The 21,590-nt window shown below is 42.5% G+C and overlaps 1 protein-coding gene and 1 long non-coding RNA gene across 3 annotated transcripts in view; one reads left to right on the top strand and one right to left on the bottom strand.

The window, feature by feature from the left end:
• Positions 1–21,590, bottom strand: part of GABRG1 (gamma-aminobutyric acid type A receptor subunit gamma1) — a 66,302-nt gene that overhangs the window by 35,226 nt on the left and 9,486 nt on the right. The window contains exons 1-3 of one of the 2 annotated variants that reach the window (XM_083755030.1): positions 18,326–18,450; positions 4,230–4,378; positions 936–1,003 (exon numbers count right to left, since the gene is read on the bottom strand). In XM_083755030.1, the coding sequence (XP_083611156.1) occupies positions 936–1,003; positions 4,230–4,378; positions 18,326–18,435 (327 nt within the window). In that variant the 5' untranslated portion in view covers positions 18,436–18,450. Of the gene's footprint in view, positions 1–935; positions 1,004–4,229; positions 4,379–18,325; positions 18,451–21,590 lie in introns of those variants that run through there. The other variant, XM_083755031.1, reaches the window with a different exon arrangement.
• LOC310852174 lies at positions 232–19,450 on the top strand. Its single transcript, XR_014568007.1, has 4 exons — positions 232–689; positions 5,374–5,482; positions 16,400–17,486; positions 19,332–19,450. It is a non-coding gene; the product is annotated as an uncharacterized lncRNA (long non-coding RNA).

Genomic DNA, 21,590 nt, shown 5'->3' with positions numbered 1-21,590 from the left:
GGGATAGACAAATGCCACCATTTGATTTAATCTTCAATTAAAAAAAAATCTTCATGAAAATTCACATCTAAATAACATATCTGAAAGTATTATATCTCAAAATACACATTTTAAAATACATTTTGATTTTTTAAAACAACAACAACAACAACGACTGCACTACAACATTCAAAGAAGAGAAAAATCTGATTGATAGCAACATTTGAATCAGCGTTTTAGTCCAGAAGTCGTGAATCTCAGGACAGTCTGTATCAGAATTCACGAAGATGAAAGCCCTCTTTACACATTCTACATCAGTGTTAAACAAACATGTAAAGTGGGGTCACAGTGACCCTTCTGATCACCCTCCACAAATTAGAGAGTGCTCTTTTGCCTATTTTAGAATCCTAGAAAATCAGGGCTCTAAAAGACAGTATGATCACAGTATGAACAGAATGTTGGTCACCCTCCTACAATCAAAACTGCCTCAGTCCCAAATTGGAAGTCAAAAGCTACCTTACTAAAGTTTCAGCAGCATACTGTTTTCCTACCTTGCATATTTTAATAGCATAAGTACCTAAACAGTATCTGTTCGTATTTAAATATACTTAGATCATATTCCATTTTAGCGTAATTTAGTTTTGATCTGCCAAGCAGTCATTTCCAGATTGTCAGGAGGATACGAACTAAAAGGGAGTCATTTGAATAAGGTTAGTGTAGTTCTATTTCAAATGTTGCCTTTGTCTTCTATGACTCTTAATTCGGCTAGATTTTCCTTGATAACAAAAGTAGCTTCTAAAGAATACTTGATGTCTCAGCTATCTCAGTCAAAATAATAGTCGCTTTTCAAAAGAACAAGGTTACCTTATCTCTTGATAGTGTGAGAGGCATTGGAAAGCAGATGGATATCCGAAAATAATCTTACCTTGGAAGTTCTATTATAACCATAAACTTACCATATTAATTGGATCGACCGGACCAATGCTGTTAACATAGACATCAGTTTCAATTACTGTAGTTCTCACTAAACAAAACAGTAAGCATAATTCCATGTGAAATGCAGTGTTTCCTTTGTTGTCTAGTAATGCAATTTTTTTGTGAATCAATAGAAGACCACACCATTAGTCTTCCTAATGCATCTCTTTCTGTGGACACACAGCTTCATGGGCATTGTACACAGCCTGGTATTGGCATTCAGATGGTATGCTATGCTATTATGCTGGGCACACTGCAACATGCCTGGCCATTTTTAACAATGGGGTACCCTTCCACACCTCATGCTGGCATCCAGTTGCCCACTACTCTTCAGGCCCAAAGCAGGCTATTCTATGGGAGCTCAAGCTCTGCAAGCCCAACGTCCCAGGTTCAGTACCCCATAACTCCAGGTTACAATGGAACAGATAAATGATGATGCACCTAGGCCCCTGAGAAACAGGTGTCACTCAGAATAGACAATACACTCTTGTGCAAATTAATTGAAACAAAGCATGTTTTCTATCTGACTCGTAATCCTGTACTCAAAACAAACACAAAAAGTCAGTTGATCATTATGGTGTCGGAAGCCTGCAGCCAGTAGAAGGAATGATGCGCTCGCCACAATACAGTGAGGTTCTACAAAAGAGAGTTATTCCAGAGCTGAAAAAGAGGTATCCTGATGGTACTGGGATATTGCACTAGGACCTAGCCCCCTTTCACACATCGAAAGTGGTGAAGAAATTCATGACAGAGCAGCAAATACAAGTACTTGATTGGCCAGGGAATTCCCCGGACGTAAATCCCATTGAGAATTTGTGGGCTATATGCAAAAGTCGCCTCTGTGCTGTAGTCTGTACGACTATGGAGAAGCTCATTTAGGCGCTTGTTCAAGTCTGGTACAGGGATACAAAAATCAACAGTGACTGTTCGAAACTAGTAGACTCCATGCCAAACCGTGTTCAAATGTTGCTTTAAAGTAGTGGAGGTCATATCCGTTACTAATGTACATACAGTATATGTGAGTTTTGTACATGTACATGTGAGTTTTGTAGAATAAACTACATTGTTTGTTTCAATTAATTTGCACAAGGGTGTAAAAGGCTACATGGACCAATAGTCTGATGGTATAAAGGAGTTCCCTATGTACTCCAACATGGAACATTAGAGGAGCACATAGAGGAGACAGCTGTTGAATCCCCATTTGTGGTGCATGGAAGGGTTCCCTGCTATATAATGTAGCCAGCTAGGCAGAGGTTTTGATGGCATATCAGCAGCAGCCCTGCAGAAGGTTGGCAGAGGAAGAAGAGAAAGGATTGGCACTATTCAGTGCCAGTCAGCATCTCCTCCTGAAAGCACAGAGTTGCTTGCCTACTGCTCTGCACATTTGGGAGGGACCCAGTGTACACAGAAGTCTCACTGAATTGAATGGGTCTTATTCCTAGGCAAGTACTGTAGGATTGCAACCTTAGTTGACATAAAATATTGTTTATTAACATGGATCATATTAAAACATTGGGGGGGGGGGAGATAGGGTTTTTTAAGCTTTTAAAGCTGGGGCACGGGAACGGATGGCAAGCATTCATACTCCAAATTGTGATTAATGCATAAAAGTAACAAATGGGTAAAACCAATCAAATGCACCACTAATTATGCAGCCTGCAAATTAATACATTGAAAACACAAAACCAATTCTTTCCTCTCAATATGTTCTTAGCAAAGATAGGTTTAGAAAATCCATTAGCTTCTTCAGCCCTCGTAATTGTATCCCGACCAAAGCACAACTCAGGTTTATTAATATCTTTTCAGCTAGACTCTTGATCAATACACTACACCGGGCACAAAATCAATCACTTATATGAAAGAACAGTGACTCAGAACTTAATTGTTATGTTGCAGAGTATTTTCAAACTTAACTTCAAAGAAAATATCTTCACCGGCCCACTCCCCTGTCCTTGTCTGCCTGAGCAATAATTCATTTAATTGTGAATTTCTCTCTGCCCGGGAGCCACCTGGGACATACACGTAAACTTTAAAAACTATAATACACATTTCACAACCCACCCCAAATCTAACAAAATGGGGTGGGTAGCAATGTTATCAATGTCATCTCCAGATAACCTCAATAGCTAATGAGCAACAGTTGTCATTTGAGCCTATCTCCTTGTGCCATAAGAAAAGTGGTTCCTCACTTTGAAAGCAGACTTTAATTATTTTTCAGGTATCGTATGCAAGCAGCGTTCATTGCTGCAGTTGGGGTGGGATGTAGGTGTGTGGCTTCAGGTTGCTTTCCCTATGTGCAAAATAGGATAGAAATGTGACTGTGATCAATTAAGCAATTAAAGAAGTGTAATCAAAAGAGAAACTTTCAGCACAGAAGAGTTTAGTGATTTGTTTGTCTTTTTATCTGGACTTTGGGGGTTGTAGATAAGTCAGGAATAACTTTACAATAAAATCAGTATATTGAATCTCTGCTTTTAATAGACACACAGGTCCAACTTTCCGAATGCAATGCATTCCCAAGAAATTGTTCATTAGGCAAGTGTTCACATAATGCGCTGAGGGTTTCCACTATTTCCTATGGGAACATTTCTAATTTGTTGCATCTCCCTCCCGGCCCTGGTTTCTACCAGAAACTGCTCCAGTCAACCAGAAAAGGCAAACAAAGGAAAGACTGATTTGTCCAAGCGCTCCTTTCCCCTCCATGGTTTCGGCCCAATATGGCTGCCACTGACCAGCAAAACACAAAGTAGGGAAGTGGGCAAATCCCAGCTGTCCAGATAGCTGAATCCTCAGTTGTTGTAGTGAGGTTTAGGTATAATTATTTTTGTTTGGATAACTGAAATTTTGGATAATGAGTGTTCCAATAGCAGGTAGTACACACATTACATTAAACAGACACATTGTGATAATTATCCCAGAATTAGAGGTCTGATCCAGTATGCTGCCAAGATACGTCAAGAACAAAAACAGCTGTTGCCAAGACGTATTCAAGATATATTCTTTTAAAACTGAAATTTTAATACAGTGGACACTCGGGTTGCGAACGTGATCTGTGCAGGATGCACATTCGCAACCCGCAGTGTTCGCAACCCGCATCTGCATATCTGCGCAGGTGTGGGTTGCAATTTGGCACTTCTGTGCATGCGCAAAGCGCAATTTAGCATGCCAAAACACGGAAGTAACCAGTTCCAGTACTTCCGGGTTTCGGCAGTCCACAACCAGAAAAAAAAGCAACCTGAAGCAGAATCAACATGAGGTATGACTTTACCACTTACCTCCAATATCTGGTCGGAGTTTATTATCGTAGCCTTGGAGTAAAGAGTTCAGTATATGAGTGACATCTCCTTCGTGAATCTTTGGAGCAAGCACCCATGTTTTGTTCACAGTTAGGTCTTCGTCATCTTCATCATCTGCTTTATCCATGCTAATGGTAGTTCAATGAAAGGTTGGGAGAGGGAAAATAATGGAACTTAGCAGTGTGAGGAATGAAATATTCAACAATCAGTGCGGCATAAATATGCAAAAGCATTAAAATAGCAACAGTTAGGATCACAATGAAAGAAAAAAAATTGGTTCAAAAATAAATTTAACTGTTCATTCCTAGCCCAACTACCTTCATTTTCCTGAAAAATCAGTCAACTTGATCCCAGTGAAGTTGTATAATTGAACACTGTGTGTTTTAGTGACATTAGCAGAACTAGAGGGGGATAGTACCACAGGTCTGTTACAGCAACTCCCAATATAATTTATTTGGGGTTTACTCATGCATGTTTTCCTTCACCTTAAAAACTCCTGAATTTTTTTTTTAAAGAATTTTATTTAAAATCTGTAACTATTTTCTTTTGACACAAGTGAGTAAAATTTGCAAGCCCGCTAGACCCTCAAGAGTAGATACAACCTGCCAAATTATAGGCAAATATGTTCAGGGGTTTTTGTGTTGTGTAGTTTCAAATTTTAATTATTATTTTTAAGGAAATGTTGACAATATTTGTTTTATTCTGAAGCAGAATTGAATGAAATTTATAGGCAAGGTCACCCCTTCTGAGGACATGGACCATGCCAAATTTCCAATGGATGGCCGAAGTATTTTTCTGCTAGGGCAGCCGTTGCTGTTTGGGGGTGGGTAATCTCCACCAGAATTCTGTGAGCAATGAGTCTGAAAAGTTCAGGCAAGACAGAGGCACTCATAGCTAAGAAATCCACTGAACTGCAGTTAAAAAGACTCAGGGGCTTTTGCGCTAGATACCTTTTAAAATTGATTTGTGAATGAGACGAGCCAAAAGAGATTTGGTTTCCAGGTATAATAATTCATAATTCACCCAGATTACAAACTTGCCTGTCAATCGCAATGGAGTTCTCCTTTTCCAAATCATCCCACCCTGGTATTCTTCTATATATGAAATCTTTCCTTCAACTCAGGCCACCTTCTGCTGATCCCACTTTGCCCCAGACAAGCCACAACTCTTTCTGAGGTACCCTGCATGGGCTCTGGATTCATCTGAATCAAATGCGCATCCTAACTATTAAGGTATGTACTACATTTATGATCCATGTTTCTCCATGTTAAAATAGTGTTCTATTCTAATATATGAAATACAAAAAGGGAAGTGGGATGGGGAGGAAAGCGGAAGACAAACAAATCCAGGTATCAGTTTTTACACAGTTGTATTCTCAATTTTTATATATGCATAGAAGAGGTAAAAGTTGCTGTCCTTCATTGAGAGAGATGGCATATGGCACCCGCTATGCAGAGACATATCCTTCATTTTTTAAAAAAAATCCCCAATTTTTTAATATTTACACCTTATAGATTTTTACACTTTTAAATACAAACTTGATATCACAAGGTAGAAATTTTTTAAAAATGAAGATAATGTATATGTAATGCTATTAACAAATTTAGATTGTTGCAAGGTAATCAAAATGTAATTTTAGCATTTATGTACATTAAAAAAAGTCAACGGATAAAATTTGTTCTTTCCAGACTGCTGAGTAATCTATTTTGTTATTAAGTTATTCCAGGTTTTCCTATACCAAAGTACCATAATAGGCAGCATACACTTTTGTTCTTGGAATGAAATCCTACATTTAATTTTGCCCGTTTCCTTCATTTGGCCATGGTTTTTTTCCCTTGCACTGCAGCCCACAGCCTTCTAGCATCCCACTTTAAGCTGTGGCATGCTGAGCACTTTGCTCAAATTGCTCCAGGACATTCAATCATGTTAGAAGGATTATCTCACATTCTTCCCTCAGAGATCCAAATCATCACCTGAATGGCTCTCCAGGCTGGCAATGGCAATGGTTATCAAGCCAGAAGCTTCCATATGGAAAGTACAAAGTTATATCAGCTGCGTGTTCAAGTTTGCCTTGTTCCCACTTCCAAAAAGTATTTTAATGGATTCATAGGAGAGGGTCCAAAAACCCAGGCAGATAGTTTCATACTGTTAAGTTGTGGGTGAACATATCAGACGACACAGCGATTCTTCAAACAGCTCTTATTTATTCACAGGCTAGAACAGAACTGAACTGAAGGGTTCAGTCAGCCTGCTTATATAGAGCTCCACTACAACGTAACTGTAACAATTTTCTAAAACTATCCAATCACTGAACGTCACTTTCGATCCCTTATTTGCATAACTATCTACAGTATCCCCCTGCTGGCCCAGGGTGAGACTTCAGTACATAACACATACTTCCAACAGGGCTGTGGATTTGTGTTTCTTAAACAGCTGTCCTCTTACTCCAAGTGGTAAACTGTTTTTGAAATGGGGGTGGCATTCAAAAGTAGTTGGCTATATGGGTGGTGATGGGGATTAGTTTAGTGTTCAACGAAAACAAATCAAACACCCCTCTTGGCATGCACATGCTTATCTTTGAATCTTGGACATTATTATGATGTCCCCAAATGAGGACAGTTAGCAAGTAAATTAGTTGTTCACAAATACATTACTGCTAGACTCAATATAATTCTGTTGAATTATTATCTGCATACTCTTATCAAGATGGAAAAAAGGAAGGAGCTGCAGAGTGAAAACAATTGCATGTCCATTTATTACTTACCCTTCAGTTGGATAAAGTATAAATTGCTGCTTTGCAAATACACGCAAGGGGGGGGGGGGAATGGACAACAGCTTGAGCGTGTCTGCAAATTCATTCAGATGATCCCCTCAAAGGTCAAAGAATGCCTAGAAGTAATTTTCTCTCTATTTGAATCAAATGAGTGCAGACTTTAAATATTCCTCCAGTGCTAAAGTTTGCAATCTCCATTACTCATTCCAATATATTTTCAAGCAATTGCTGGAGGCTTGAAGTCAAACAAAGTGCACCCAAACTGAAAGTGGTAACCATAGCAGTGATGAGCATATCTTGACAGGCAGACAATGGTGAGCATTAATTAATGCGCAGAATGCACATATAGAATGGAGAGAAAACCATTATAAACCTAAGTTAAGCATAGTTATTTCTGAGGAGTTGGGGGGGGGGAGGAATCCTAATATTTTGTAAACATATATTATTGCTGCTTCTTAGTTTCAACAGAGTACTGCCTGATCCAGAAATCTCTCTCTCTCTGTGTGTGTAAGTCTGTTACAAAGTGGTACAACCTTTACCAACTGATAACAAAGAAATGATTGCATGGATCTGCTTCCTCCACCAAAATGAGTGACCCAAGAAGAAATCAGGGCCACTGTACTGCAATTGCATCCTGCATTGTAGATCCTTCATTGAGTAGAGGGTTGGATCCTTTAAAGAATGTCTTGAGTATAAAGTAGCATATAAATAAATTAAACAAATAAATAGGTGACCTTCGAACTCCCTTCCAGTTCAAAAATTCTATTATTCTAAGGCAGTTCTGTGCAGGTTCCCATATCTTGGAATGAGGGCGTCTAAAATATAGACACACTTTTACTCTCGCAAGATTGAATGTATTGACCTCGGCTGTACTTGAGGGACAATTCCAACAGATTCCACATGGAAAACGTTTACGTCCCTGTGGAGATGGCAGTACCAAATCAGTGGCGCATGTCCTTCTGGCTTGCACTCTTTATAAAGACCTGAGGGAATGAGGTTATCACCCCTCTTTTATTGTCCATTCTGGGTCACCCAGCCACTGCCACAGTGTCCTTTCTCTTGGCTGATCAAGATGAGCAGGTGACAGCAAAGGTTGCAAGGTTTTTAGCCAGGGCAATCAGAATAAGATCCACTATTTGACTATTGATTCAAAAACCTTAAAATGTATTTTATATAATTGACTTTTTATTTCTATTCTTTGTATATCGTATTGTTGTTTTATTGCTATGGCCGATGGCTGACGCAAATAAAGATTCATTCATTCATTTCTTGAACTGATGGCTGGATCAGGGTGTTTGACTTTCCAAAAGGAATAGCATTACGGATTCACTGACTGTGGGAGTAGTCTTTTATTCATACAATGGTTTTTATTTGGGTAGAATTGCACTTCCACAAAATAAATTAAGTTTCCATGTCTTTTTAAAGGATTAACAGAGAGCTAGAAAACTAACCTGAACATTGTATGAAGAGTGGATGCAAAGAGAGGCAATACTGTAGAAATATTCTGTAAAGTCAATCCTGCATCTTGAATGTTTTTGATTTTCAGTGTTTATTCTTTTTGTCTGATGCATAAGCAAACTGCATTGTTGAATGCAATTTCTATTTAGCACCACATCTTTCCAATCTGTTATCATCCCTTATCCCACCCTCTCCCATCCCCAATATCCCACTACAGTATCTTTCCTTCCTCATTTCCCACAACATCCCATCATATCCCACTCTGTAAATGGGCAAAAGAGGAGGGTTGGAGGAAACAGCCGGGATATGTGAATATAACTTTACATAGCAAAGCAACACTACCAAACTAATGGAAAATAAGATGTTCAAATAGTTTTCTAAACTATTAAGCTGTTTTTAAGTAAAATAAAAATAATAGGAGATAGACAGTGTAACGACCAAATGTGTTGCTGGCAGTTCTGTTTTTGAAAGTGTGAAAATAACTTGCCTTCTAACTACCTGAGTGATGCTACATAGCACTGAGAATCATGTAGGCATGTATAAATATAAATTGCAAAGTGATTGCACGGATTACTGAGATGGGGATGTGATGCTTTACATACTTGTACACCTTATATTTATTATTGTTATAGTGTGTGCTGCTGCTGTTGCTAATTTGTTGAGAAAGAGAAGGCTGGAATACAGACTTCTGACTTCTCCAGACCCCATTCACCCCACACAAAAGTACTAGCATGCCTGATCATGTCCTTTGCTCCACCCTTTACAGTTGCAATATCCCCAGTAATCAATGAGATGGTGAGCAGGTAATTTTCTTCTTTTTCTAACCCTCATCACCTGTTCCTTAGTGATTTATCCATCCCCACTGGGGATGAATGGTAAACATTTATTTACACAAAGCCATGTAAAGCAGTATATGTTGGGTGGCTGCTCTAAGAGCTGCTCCAAAGTAACTCCTATTGGATTCAGCGGGATTTACTCCCAGGTAAAGGTGGTTAGGACTGAAGGCCAGGTCTGTTCTCCCTTTCCATGGTGAGACCCCTCATTTAAAACGTGATCCTGTCTGCAGTTCCATTTCTGGAACGCAGGGAATGGTGAGCTGCCCACATAAAACTCTTTGCAATTGAATGAATAAGGGATAATCATTGCCGGGAAAGTTCAGCTTCAGAATATGACTGCTGCGTAGACTGCAAATTAATAATAATAATAATAATAATAAAAGTATGTGAAGTCTAAATGAGGAGGGTGCCTGTGCCATATCTTGAGCAAAAGTAGGGCACTCTTGGATGCAGGTTCGCCAGGGGGATTTTGAACCACCCACAAGGCTTTTGAGAGTCTCTCTGCTGTTCCTTTGAACGAACGAGATAATGAGTATGATTGAATTAATGACAAATGCATATTAGTAAATCTCATCACTATAGCCACAAAATCAGCATTCTGCATTACTGGGGCGGGGGTGGCGGGGAGCTAATCCTCCAACTAGTCATTTAGAAACAGGCCTTCATTGTCTGCTGCACACGTCTATGCCTCGAGGATGCTTCAGCGAGTGCCAATTTATGCTTAACGTTTTGAACGCCGGTAGAAACAGACCCTCGATTTTAAATGGCCCAAAAACCCCAAATGCAGGAGTATCTTGTAGATTCCTGCTCTGGCAAGTGAAGGGCGGGATGGGGAATGAGTCGTGCCAGGAGAAGCCAATCAGCAAAGCTGGCCCACTCTCCTTCCTGTAGGGGACAACACACACACAGTGCTGCCACACTGCTTTGTGGGTTGTGGCCATAGTTCATTAGCAGAGCCAGGGGCTGCTCTGGCACCCAGAGTGGGAGGCTTAAACTAAAGATGAAGCTCGCAATATTGATTGCATGTGATCTGCTTTTCAGGGAACACAAAATACTGTATTAACCTAGATCACTTAATCATTTGAAACCAGTATTATATCTGAGGTGAGAAGAGCAAGGGCTCAGTCACATCTCCCTATCCTTTTCCCAATAAATAGCCAACATATTATTATCAATAATAAAACCAGCAGCACTATGTGGCCATAGTACATTAGCAGAGCCAGGGGCATAGCTAGCTGCTCTGGCACCCCGAGTGGCGGGGGCATGGCAAGCTGCCCTTGGGGGTGCCACAGTGACCAGAGCATAGGGGTGCCACAAGGGGGCACTGCAGTAATCTGTGCATGGGAGCGCCATTGAGATCCACATAGGGGCGACACGGAGATCCACCAATAGGGGGCAGCACAGCAATCTGCCCAGGGGGGTGGCATGATGAGCTGCCCACGGAGCTGCCATTTCAGGTAGAGCGGAGCCCTGAGCCACTGTGTCACTCCCAGGAGAGACGCGTGGCTCAGGCACGCTGCAGGCCAGGCCCCGCGGTAAGTGCCGCCCCCCACAGTGTGGCGTTTTGTCACCCCTCTCAAGGATGACACCCGGGGTGGACCGCACCCCCACACACATACCCCCTTCCTACGCCCCTAAGCAGTGCACATGCTTCATACACAGCAAGCCTGGGTTCAATCCCTGGTATCTCCAGTTAAAGGACAGCAGAAGTATGGCTGGGAATACCATTCCCTTTGATTGCAACTTATACCTGTCTTCTGACCTTCTGATCCTGGTGTTTTCCTTATGCTAAAGATGGGTGCTCCCATTTGGCAAAGTAGCTACTCCTCCACACAGAAGCCTTAATGGTTAAGCTTAAAAACTAAGATTTGTGTTTTACAGAAGCTTGTCTGCAGGCTTTTACAAAAGTGTCTGGATTGTGGATGGCCACAAAGCTCACAGGGGTTTCTTGTTTTGACTTGTGCTTGCCTTGCAAAGGTAAAGGAACCCCTGACCATTAGGTCCGGTCGTGACCGACTCTGGGTTGCGGCGCTCATCTCGCTTTATTGGCCGAGGGAGCCGGCGTACAGCTTCCAGGTCATGTGGCCAGCAAGACTAAGCCGCTTCTGGCAAACCAGAGCAGCACATGGAAGCAACATTTACCTTCCTGCTGGTGTGGTACCTATTTATCTACTTGCACTCTGACGTGCTTTGAACTGCTAGGTTGGCAGGAACAGGGGCCTCACAATGGGAGCTCACCCCATGGCGGGGATTCGAACCGCCGACCTGATCGGCAAGTCCTAGGCTCTGTGGTTTAACCCACAGCCCCAGATCAATCTGAGGCAGTCCATCATGGCTTATTATCCTGGATTTGCAGGAATCTTCTGCACACCTCTAAGTAGGCATGCCCAGTGGTTTGTGGCCAGCACCTGATAATCCGAGATATGCAGCCTCAGTCTATGCTGACAGTGCTGGTGGCCTGAAAACGAGCTAATGGTTTGGTAGACAGTGAACAGGCTGGTAATCAGGGATATACTGTTACGTGAGAGCAGTTTAGTCTGCACCTGAGACACATTAGTCAGACGGAGGAGTCAGCTTCATAGGGCCAGATGGGACCTTATTTGTTCCTTGTGTCACCTGATCCCTGCCAGGCTGACCCGTTTTCCCATCCGTTAGATACTCGCAGTTGTGCCAGTGCAGCACAGCAGGGATGTAGTGAGTTTCACAGCCAGCAACCACAGTTTTTGAGACCCCACGATCCTCACATCTGTCTAGAGATAGCCTGCACTGATGATAGTCATTGTAGCTGAACTGGGTTCTACACAGTCACAAAAACAAATTACTGGTAACTGAAAAAGCCTCAAAAACGCAAAATAAATAGCAAAAACAAAAGCCCCAAACTTAATCCATTCCGGAAGTACGTTTGACTTCCAAAATGTTTGAAAATCAAGGCGCAGTTTCTGATTGGTGCAGGAGCCCCGGAAATAATAGCTGACTGCCGCATTGGATGTTCGGCTTCCAAAAAACGTTCAAAAACTGGAACACTGACTTCCCGGTTTTCGGCGTTTGGAAACCAAGGCGTTTGAGAACCAAGGTACCACTGCACAGTGAATGCGCAGAGGACAAGGAAGTTGGATCACAATGACAGCATTGCCTGCGCACATTCATTGGCTCACCTGGAAAGGCCTAAGCGCATACAAGCAGTGTGCAGTCTCTGTCAGCATGACTGGGAACACTGCTTTGCCAGACAAATTACAATGGTACCTCTAGTTATGAACTTAATTTGTTCCGGAGGTGCGTTCTTAACCTGAAACTGTTCTTAACTAGAGGCGTGCTTTCGCTAATGGGGCCTCTTGCTGCCGCTGTGCCACCGGCAAACGATTTCCATTCTCATCCTGGGGCAAAATTCTCAGCTCGAGGTAATTCTTCCAGGTTAGCGGAGTTTGTAACCTGAAGCGTTTGTAACCTGAGGCATTTGTAAGTACAGTGGTACCTCGGGTTACATACACTTCAGGTTACAGACTCCGCTAACCCAGAAATAGTGCTTCAGGTTAAGAATTTTGCTTCAGGATGAGAACAGAAATCGTGCTCCGGCGGCATGGCAGCAGCAGGAGGCCCCATTAGCTAAAGTGGTGATTCAGGTTAAGAACAGTTTCAGGTTAAGAACGGACTTCCGGAACAAATTAAGTTCTTAACCCGAGGTACCACTGTAGTAGTAGAAGAAGAGTTTGTATTTGATATCCCGCTTTATCACTACCCGAAGGAGTCTCAAAGCGGCTAACATTCTCCTTTCCCTTCCTCCACCACAACAAACACTCTGTGAGGTGAGTGGGGCTGAGAGACTTCAGAGAAGTGTGACTGGCCCAAGGTCACCCAGCAGCTGCATATGGAAGAGTGGAGACGCGAACCCGGTTCCCCAGATTACAAGTCTATCACTCTTAACCACTACACCACACTGGTTCTACTGTACTGGACGTCCGGGTTGGAACCCCCCTCTCACCCTTCACTGTGCTTAGTTGGTCACATGAACTGGGCATGTTATCCATGGGTAGCATTTTCTAGAGGCCAATTGTGTGCTTCACATTTGAGATTTTGTTTCCTTTTAACTTAGTGTCCTATTATGCTGAGTTAGTGAACAAAGAGGTTTTCAAATATGCTTTCCCCTCTCCTCAGAATAATTCAAGGCATGCTAATCAGATATGGAAAAAAGTAGCAAATGAATAATTGATAACCGAGTTCAGTGAAGCAAACTACAGTATACCGAGGTTAGGAGGAGAATTAATAGAAAGGCTTCATGCCTAATCCTCATCTACATGTTATTCTAATAAACTTCTGTGATGGTCTCATCTTCCAACTGCTTTAGGAAACAACTCCACATGTCAGGGTCCTCAGTTTTTTTCGCACGCGCACACACACACACACACACACACACACACACGAGCTGGATGCCCAAACTAGAGTTAAATGCTAGTACAGTGGTACCTCGGGTTACATACGCTTCAGGTTACATATGCTTCAGGTTACAGACTCTGCTAATCCAGAAATAGTACCTCGGGTTAAGAACTTTGCTTCAGGATGAGAACAGAAATTGTGCTCCAGCGGCGCGGCAGCAGCAGGAGGCCCCATTAGCTAAAGTGGTGCTTCAGGTTAAGAACAGTTTCAGGTTAAGTACGGACCTCCGGAACGAATTAAGTACTTAACCTGAGGTACCACTGTAATTCCACTATCCAAATCTGGGCTTGAGCAATTGGTAAGTATTCATTTTGAGAATTTTTATGCCTGAATAAACAAATATCCCCCCCCCCTCTTAATCCATATAAACGTTGACTCTTGCCACAGGTACTTGAAGCAGTCAAATGTTTACAAATTCATGGCATAAATTAAAGAAGTTTCCTGCATATTATTCTCCCCAAAGAAACACACGTTTATAGTGGTTTCACTCCTAGCCAGACTATTAACCACACGTTGCCCTCTGGGATATCTTTATTACAGTTTGCTCTCAGGTTACATTGTCAGTGATGCTCCTTCTTAATGAGCCATTGTATATTAACTTTTGGTAGCAAGAAGCTGGACTTTTAAGCTGCATTAACTCCATGCTGAGGGAGACAGCACAAGTTAAGTAAATTGCAAAATGCCTATATAAGAAGACTTTGATACAGACTGGTTCGGCACTGTCTGAGCCCGGAATGAGACACTATCACAAGCACAAGATGTGAAGGAATCTAACTGCTATGTCATTTTGGGTTTGTTTGTTTTTTGTTCTAGGCTGTAGAACGGTTGCTTTTCCTCGGAGTAGACTACTCACAGCAGGGCCAAAGGTTCAGTCCAAGAACCTGATACTTAAGTACTTAAGGGTGGGAATGAAATTGAAAGGCTGAAGGGGGGGGGTGAGGAAACCCAAATAAATTATGAGAAAGTGAAACAGAAGCAGTATTCCTCTGGCTGGCCAAAAGCTTGAGGTGGGAAAGTAGAATTAATTTATTAAAATAAAGCTGGTATGGATTAGCTGCCAAGCATTAGCTTATGTAGAGAAACAGTTTGAACTAGGCTGAGCAGGATATTTCCTATCTCGTTTTAATTCCCTCTATTGTTTACATGTTATTGCTCAAAGTGTTTTAAAATTAGTTTTCTTCCCCTTTAAAATATTTTCTCATTGTCTCCTGGGACATATGAATGCCAACTACGTGTGTGTGTGTGTGTGTGTGTGAGAGAGAGAGAGAGAGAGAGAGAGAGAGAGAGAGAGAGAGAAATGTTATTATATTTTGTTATTTAGGTAAAGGTAAAGGGACCCCTGACCATTAGGTCCAGTCATGACTGACTCTGGGGTTGCGTCGCTCATCTCGCTCTATTGGGTAAGGGAGCCGGCGTACGGCTTCCGGGTCATGTGGCCAGCATGACTAAGCCGCTTCTGGTGAACCAGAGCAGTGCACAGAAACGCTGTTTACCTTCCCGCTGGAGCAGTACCTATTGATCTACTTGCACTTTGACATGCTTTGGAACTGCTAGGTTGGCAGGAGCAGGGACCGAGCAACGGGAACTCACCCTGTCGCGGGGATTCGAACCGCCGATCTTCTGATTGGCAAGTCCTAGGCTCTGTGGTTTAACCCACAGTGCCATCCGCGTCCCTATTTTGATATTTACCCCATGCCTATACAGCACAGAGTTGAATGAACATACCATACAGTGCAGAGTGTAGGACGGGCCAGTAAACAAGTTTCAGGGGCCAAAAGGTTGGTTAGTGGAGACAGCAAGGGAATAAAGAAATCTCCTTGGTGATGGAAGGTTTGGATTAGCTCGCTTGATCCCCTCCTCTCTAGAGTTCATGCTTTTGCACAAGGAAATGAAAATAACTGCTCCAGGCCTCCTTTTTCTCTGTTCCTCATATGACTAAGGCTACTCAACACAGGATGTGATGTAATCAGGCTGTGATTTCTCTCTCCCCGCTTTCATTGGCAGAACTCACAGTCTGATGACATCACACTGCATATTGATTTTCCCAACTACGCAATACGAGAGAGAAAAGGGGAAAACAAAGCATGGAGCTGTTACGGTTTTTGGCACCAGCTTTGTGTTTGCGACAACATCTAGTTCCAGACAGAGTCTTATGATAAAAACAGATAATATTTCATACTCAAGTGGAAGTTGTACTAGGCAAGGGGGGGGAGAACTGTCCTAATTATTATTTCCAACTAATTAGAAACAGCAACATGACTAATAAATCCCCAAGCACAAAATGACTAATGACTAGGTATTTTCACTAGCAGGCAGCATGTTCATCTTTAAACATGAATATTGGAGATCTTTGTTCTATTTTCAATATGGAGCAGGCCAATCAGCTGAGTTTTAAATTGTAATTAACACCTGTCAGATTATGCAGTGGATAGCACAAAATAAGAAAGCAATGGTCTTTTGCTGCTATCCACAGTGTAAGTGAGATCCAGCACCAAAGTTGGGTTTTCTGAGCTCTGTAAATCTGAGCGCCCAAATTAAGTTAATGACCATGAATTTTAAAAGGCGGCAGCTGAATGTGACCTCCCGGTTTCAATAAACAAATCCTATGGCTGAGATGGCATTTGATTCCTTATTTTTTTATTTCTTCACAGAACTGGAGCTTATGAGTCACAAGACCCAGGGCAGTATGCTGATGTTCTTGTCTGATCAAACATTTAATTGGGCAACAACTCCTGTGATTTAAGGCATGGAAAGAATGAACACAATTATTTGTCATTCCTGTTGCACTAGAAGCATCTTCTTTGAGACTAAAACATCCTCATAAACCAAGGGCATGGAACCGTTTTTGGCACCATGGGTCAGATCCTTATCAGGATCAGCCTCACCAGAGGGGGGGATTTGATAGATGGGTGGCCACGTGAACCTCTCAAAATCCCTTGTGTGGAATATCAGATAGCCAGCTGGGTGTCAGGTGCTTGAGAACCAGCAACAGCCTCAAAGACCTTTGGCTGTTTGCAAAGGGCTTTAAGATAGCCCCCACGTTATCTTATGTAGGGTGGGGGTTGGGTGCTGCCTGACAGGCTTTTGCAAAAGCACTCTTTGAAGCAGTGCCCCCTCCATTTAGCATCACTTGGCAGTGTTTAAAGGGAGAAGAGCCTGCTTCAAATAGCACTTTTGCCAAGCACTTTAATACAGACCATGCACTCCTGTCTGAGCCTCTGCAAGGACTCTGCACAGGGACTGCCTTAAAGCCCTTGGCACAAGTGCTCTTTGAAGATGCTCCACACTCTTTAAGGCAGGTGGATCACTGTATTGTTTGAGTCCTTTGTCCTCTTCACGAGCATTGCTTGTACCAGTGATGGCAGCTGATGGGTGCCCTGGTGTGGTTTGGGGAAAATGGCCTTGCAAGCCAAACTAGACACCCTGGTGACCTAAGATTGACCTACAGGATGGAGGTAACCCCCATGAAGTTGGTTATCACTGTGGATGCAAACTTGACCAGATCTTTGGTTAACCTGGTCACAAGGGAACAACATCGGAGGAATGGCGTCACCTCAGATCACTCTCATCCTATCCCATAGGAAGCACCAGATTGAGGTTATGACTTGTCACACTTGTCAGACCATATATTAGCTGAAACAGGTCCATAGATGCCATGACTTCCAGCTTCCTGGCTTTCAGTTGCCTTCTCCTGCAACAGTGGCGGTTGGAGTGCCATTGTGAATGTGAAGATAGGAGGTAATTGTAAATGTAGATGTCCTCCCCTGGGCACCATAAAATGTTTTTATGCATTTCATCTCACACAACTGCTTTTGGGGGTTCTATGAAACGAAGCATTTTCACACTATCTAGGACTGCTATCTCAGTTAAACTCAGCTAGTTAATACAATGTCTTAACACCACATTAAAAAACCCCACCGAGGGTTTGCTTGTCTCTTTTTAATGACAAGCTATGATTCTTCCCTTTTAATACCAAGACAAATTATCCAGAATACTTGTGCTACAACGTGGGATGTTTCATGCCTAGGCAAATCACATCGACTAGCCTCCTATAGCTTTTGCAGAATGCCTTCCTTGCAAGAGTTTTTGCTTGTCGCACTCAAGAATTATTACCCTCCTCCATAGGAGTGTAATTACAAGCCTTCCCTATAGAAAATTAATATCCCCATGTCCTGCTAGCAAGGCTAAAATAGTTGCAATGTTCAGTGTTCTCACCCAAGAGATGAAGATGACAACCCACAAATCTGAGACTCAAGCTGCCACTGCATATTGCCCATAAAGAAATTTCAAGGCTGATGTGCAAGTTTCCTCTTAGAAGAAACATCGGAGTATTTTTTTTGAGGGGGGGGAGTTTTGAGCGAACTATCAAATTTCTCAGTTGGGCAGGGGTCTACACATCACTGCCTGTAACACAGACACAGCTTTAATGCATGGTGCCAGTCAACTTGTGAGGGGGGGGGCGGTCATCCACCTCTCACCAATGGTTGCAGTCAGGGAATTTCACACACTGCTCTTATGTCGGTCTCCATTTCAGATGGAAATACGCACTGATTCAAAACATAATAAGCCAGCCTTACTTTGTTTGGTGGTCCTCCTGCTCATTCCACTGGGTCAGGTCCTGGACTTTTGTCTTGCCCTGAGAGCACCACTGCTTCTCACCAGCACTGGTTCCCTTGTTAGGAGTCATTGTGAAGACACTCCTTGGGCAGTGGGCAGAATCAATGAGACCTGGGACTAGAGTTGCTACTGAATTTTATCTGGAGTGAAACTGCAAGGCTTCAGATTTGGAGGTTTCTGCTCAGGAGAAATATTCAAGGAATTTTAAGGAAAGCAAATGTGGTAAGTCTAGCAAAATTTATTAGGAGGCCAGATGTCCTCCGGATGTTTATAAACTACAACTCGTTATTTCCTCTGCCAATTGGCAATGTTGGCTGGAGTAAATACAAATGGGGATGGGGGGGTTACCAGTTAAGATTTTATGTCAAATACATTATGCAGACTCTGCAACGCTCAGTACTGATTTAAACAAACAAACCCAGATGCCTCAAAGCATTAGATCTCATTCAAACACTGATTGTCCACAGTAACACCTTCTGCATGGTGAAGACCAGAATCAGCACTTGGCAGTGGACCCACAATGTGGATTACTTGTCTGAAGTGGGTAATTTCATGTACATGTCCTTTTTGGTTGTGCTGAAGAACCTATGAGGGCTCAAACTGCACAGAAATACATGCTGCCCCCAACCATGTCACCTCTGTGCAATCAGGGTATCTTATTGAGCAGGAAGAACCTTTGTTGGAATCTCAATTCATATTCAATGCATGAAAGGTCAGGAGAGGTGGTGATGGGGAAACGGCCAGCATGCATGGGGACTTGGGAGTCTGCTTCCTTTGGATGTGTGGACAGAGCTTCCATTTGCCTGAGATGTACCATCTTTCAGTCCCTTTGATTGAAGATGCAGGCCCCCAATAGGCAGAGGGCAGCCAATATCTCAATCCTGAGCCTGAGGTCACACTCATTTTTCTTCGATTTGCACTGAAAAAAATGGATCTGATCCTTTTTTTTTTATTTCCTTTTAACAGGCCATCAAACTTGTGGTGGCTTGATGGATACAGCAGGTGCCAAGAAGATCAAGTCTCTTCTGAATCACTACAGCTGTGAAGCACATCTCCAAATGACATTAAACATTTTCTTCTCCACATGATAAGCTCAGTATAATTAACTAAACTCCCAGCAAGCGGCTCACTTGAAAGAAGAGTTCCTGTTTTTAAAGTGAAATTATTTCCAGCACATCAGAAATATTCACAGAATGCAAACGGTCTCATCAGAAACAACTTTCACAAATTCCGTACTTATTATGTTGGTGAGTTACCTAAACTGAAAGAAGACAAAAAAGTCTAGATGCATTGCTACTCTTAGTTTACCTGGTGCAGAATAAACCCCAAAGAATAAGTTGTTTGGGAGAACAGTTATAAGAACAAAGACAAGAATTAGGTTAGACCAGAGCTGGGACGTTTTTATGAAGAATGCTCCCAGATAATAAGAGAAGGTGAGTTGATCATCTTTTATTGGAATTGCATCTGTTAAGTTAGGAGTTTGAAAACTTTATGTTACACTGAACTTTCAGAATGGAAAGGAAAGCAATTTCCTACTAGAAACAACAAGAGAAACTTGTTTCAAATGCAGGTTTTTCTGATCAATTTTAATAATGCCCTAAGCAAATGACTTCCCTCCTTTATTCCAAATAGGAAGACCACAAATTGATATTTGAAGTTTGCCAGTTCTGTCAAAAAACTACTTTGGCTCCCTTCAGAATGTCCTGCATAAGGAACCTCAGATTGGCTTTGTATTTATGGTGGAATTTCTATGGGAACACCAATAGTATATTGATCATTGTGCCCTTTTAGCAGGGCTTCTTATCCCCACCATCATGACTACTGTAGCTCCCTGTGTTGCAATGACAGATGACACTAAATGGCCCTACGTCCGGGAAAGGGAAAGGGAAAGGAAAAGGACCCATAGTCCAGTCAAAGGTGACTATGGGGTTGTGGCGCTCGTCTCGCTTTCAGGCCAAGGGAGCCGGCGTTTGTGCACAGACAGCTTTCTGGGTCATGTGGCCAGCAGGACTAAGCCACTTCTGGCGCAAGAAGACACCGTGACAATTGCCAGAGCGCACAGAAACGCCATTTCCTACACCTGGGACACCTGGGTGATAAGAGCAATCCAATCTCACCCAATTAATCAGACTTAACAAAAATAAATAAGTTTCTGTCAATCCCATCAAGTATTACAAATTTAATATTGGTTCAAATTAAAGATACAAATGAGTGGTACTATAAGCCATAGGCGCCAACTCTAGGGGCCCCTGGGTGCCAGGGCACCCACACCTCAGAGCTCCAACGCGACTTCTGGTTTTGACACTACCCTGAAATAACTTCCCTGGAGATGTTTGAGGCTGTGCCAGGTCTCCAAACATGACTTCCAGTATAAACTTGAAGTTGCATCAGAGGTCTCGCAAGGCCTCGGATGTGACCTCCGAGACCCTGCGAGGCCTCAGAGGCAATGTCTGAAGCCATACCAGGCCTCCAAACACGATATCCAGTTTATATCAGAAGTTGTGTCCAAGGTCTCACAAGGACCTGAGCTCTGAGACCTCGCAAGGCCTTGGAAGCGCCGCTGCTGACATAACATGATGTCACAGCATCATGACATCGTGTTACATCGCATAACATGGGCCCAAGTCAGCTGAAGATGCGCACATTAACAAAAATGCAATGTTTCAATATAACGCCACACAGAATACACCTGAGCTACATTGTTATAGTCAATGTTTAGTCAGTGTCACTCTGGCATACCCCTGCAGTGCACAGCCTGATGCCTCCACCTACAAAATGAAACAGGTGGAGGCGTTGCCCCAGTAACAATTCATTCAGCCTCATTCTGACTACTAATGGAAATAACAAAAAGGCTTGTCAGCAAGAGCAAAGGCAGCTCAGCTCCAAAATGCCAGCAGGAGCAAAGGATAGTCTTAGTATGGAGTGGTAGATAAGATATCCTCCTGAAGACAAGCCAAACAGTAATTCCTGCTTCCACTCTCTGCTCATCACATAGTTCTTTAACACTTGTAGCAAAACTTTATGAATGAATGAATTCATACAGCACGTAGAATAGTCTGGTGTCCTGTTTGGCTAATAGGTCACTGCTATAATTTGTATAACCTGTATTTTCCCACATGTTCTGATGTTATTTGTTATGTGAGACCAGGTGTGCTAGAATTAGTTGTCATGCAAGAAGCATCAAAAAATGCTTTATGGCAGGCATAGGCAAACTCAGCCCTCCAG

The sequence above is a fragment of the Podarcis gaigeae genome, assembly GCF_964106915.1.
Source record: "Podarcis gaigeae genome assembly, chromosome: 9".
Taxonomy (NCBI): Eukaryota; Metazoa; Chordata; class Lepidosauria; order Squamata; family Lacertidae; genus Podarcis; species Podarcis gaigeae.
The sequence above is the reverse complement of the archived record's forward strand: the minus strand, read 5'-3'. Positions and strand labels throughout refer to the sequence as shown.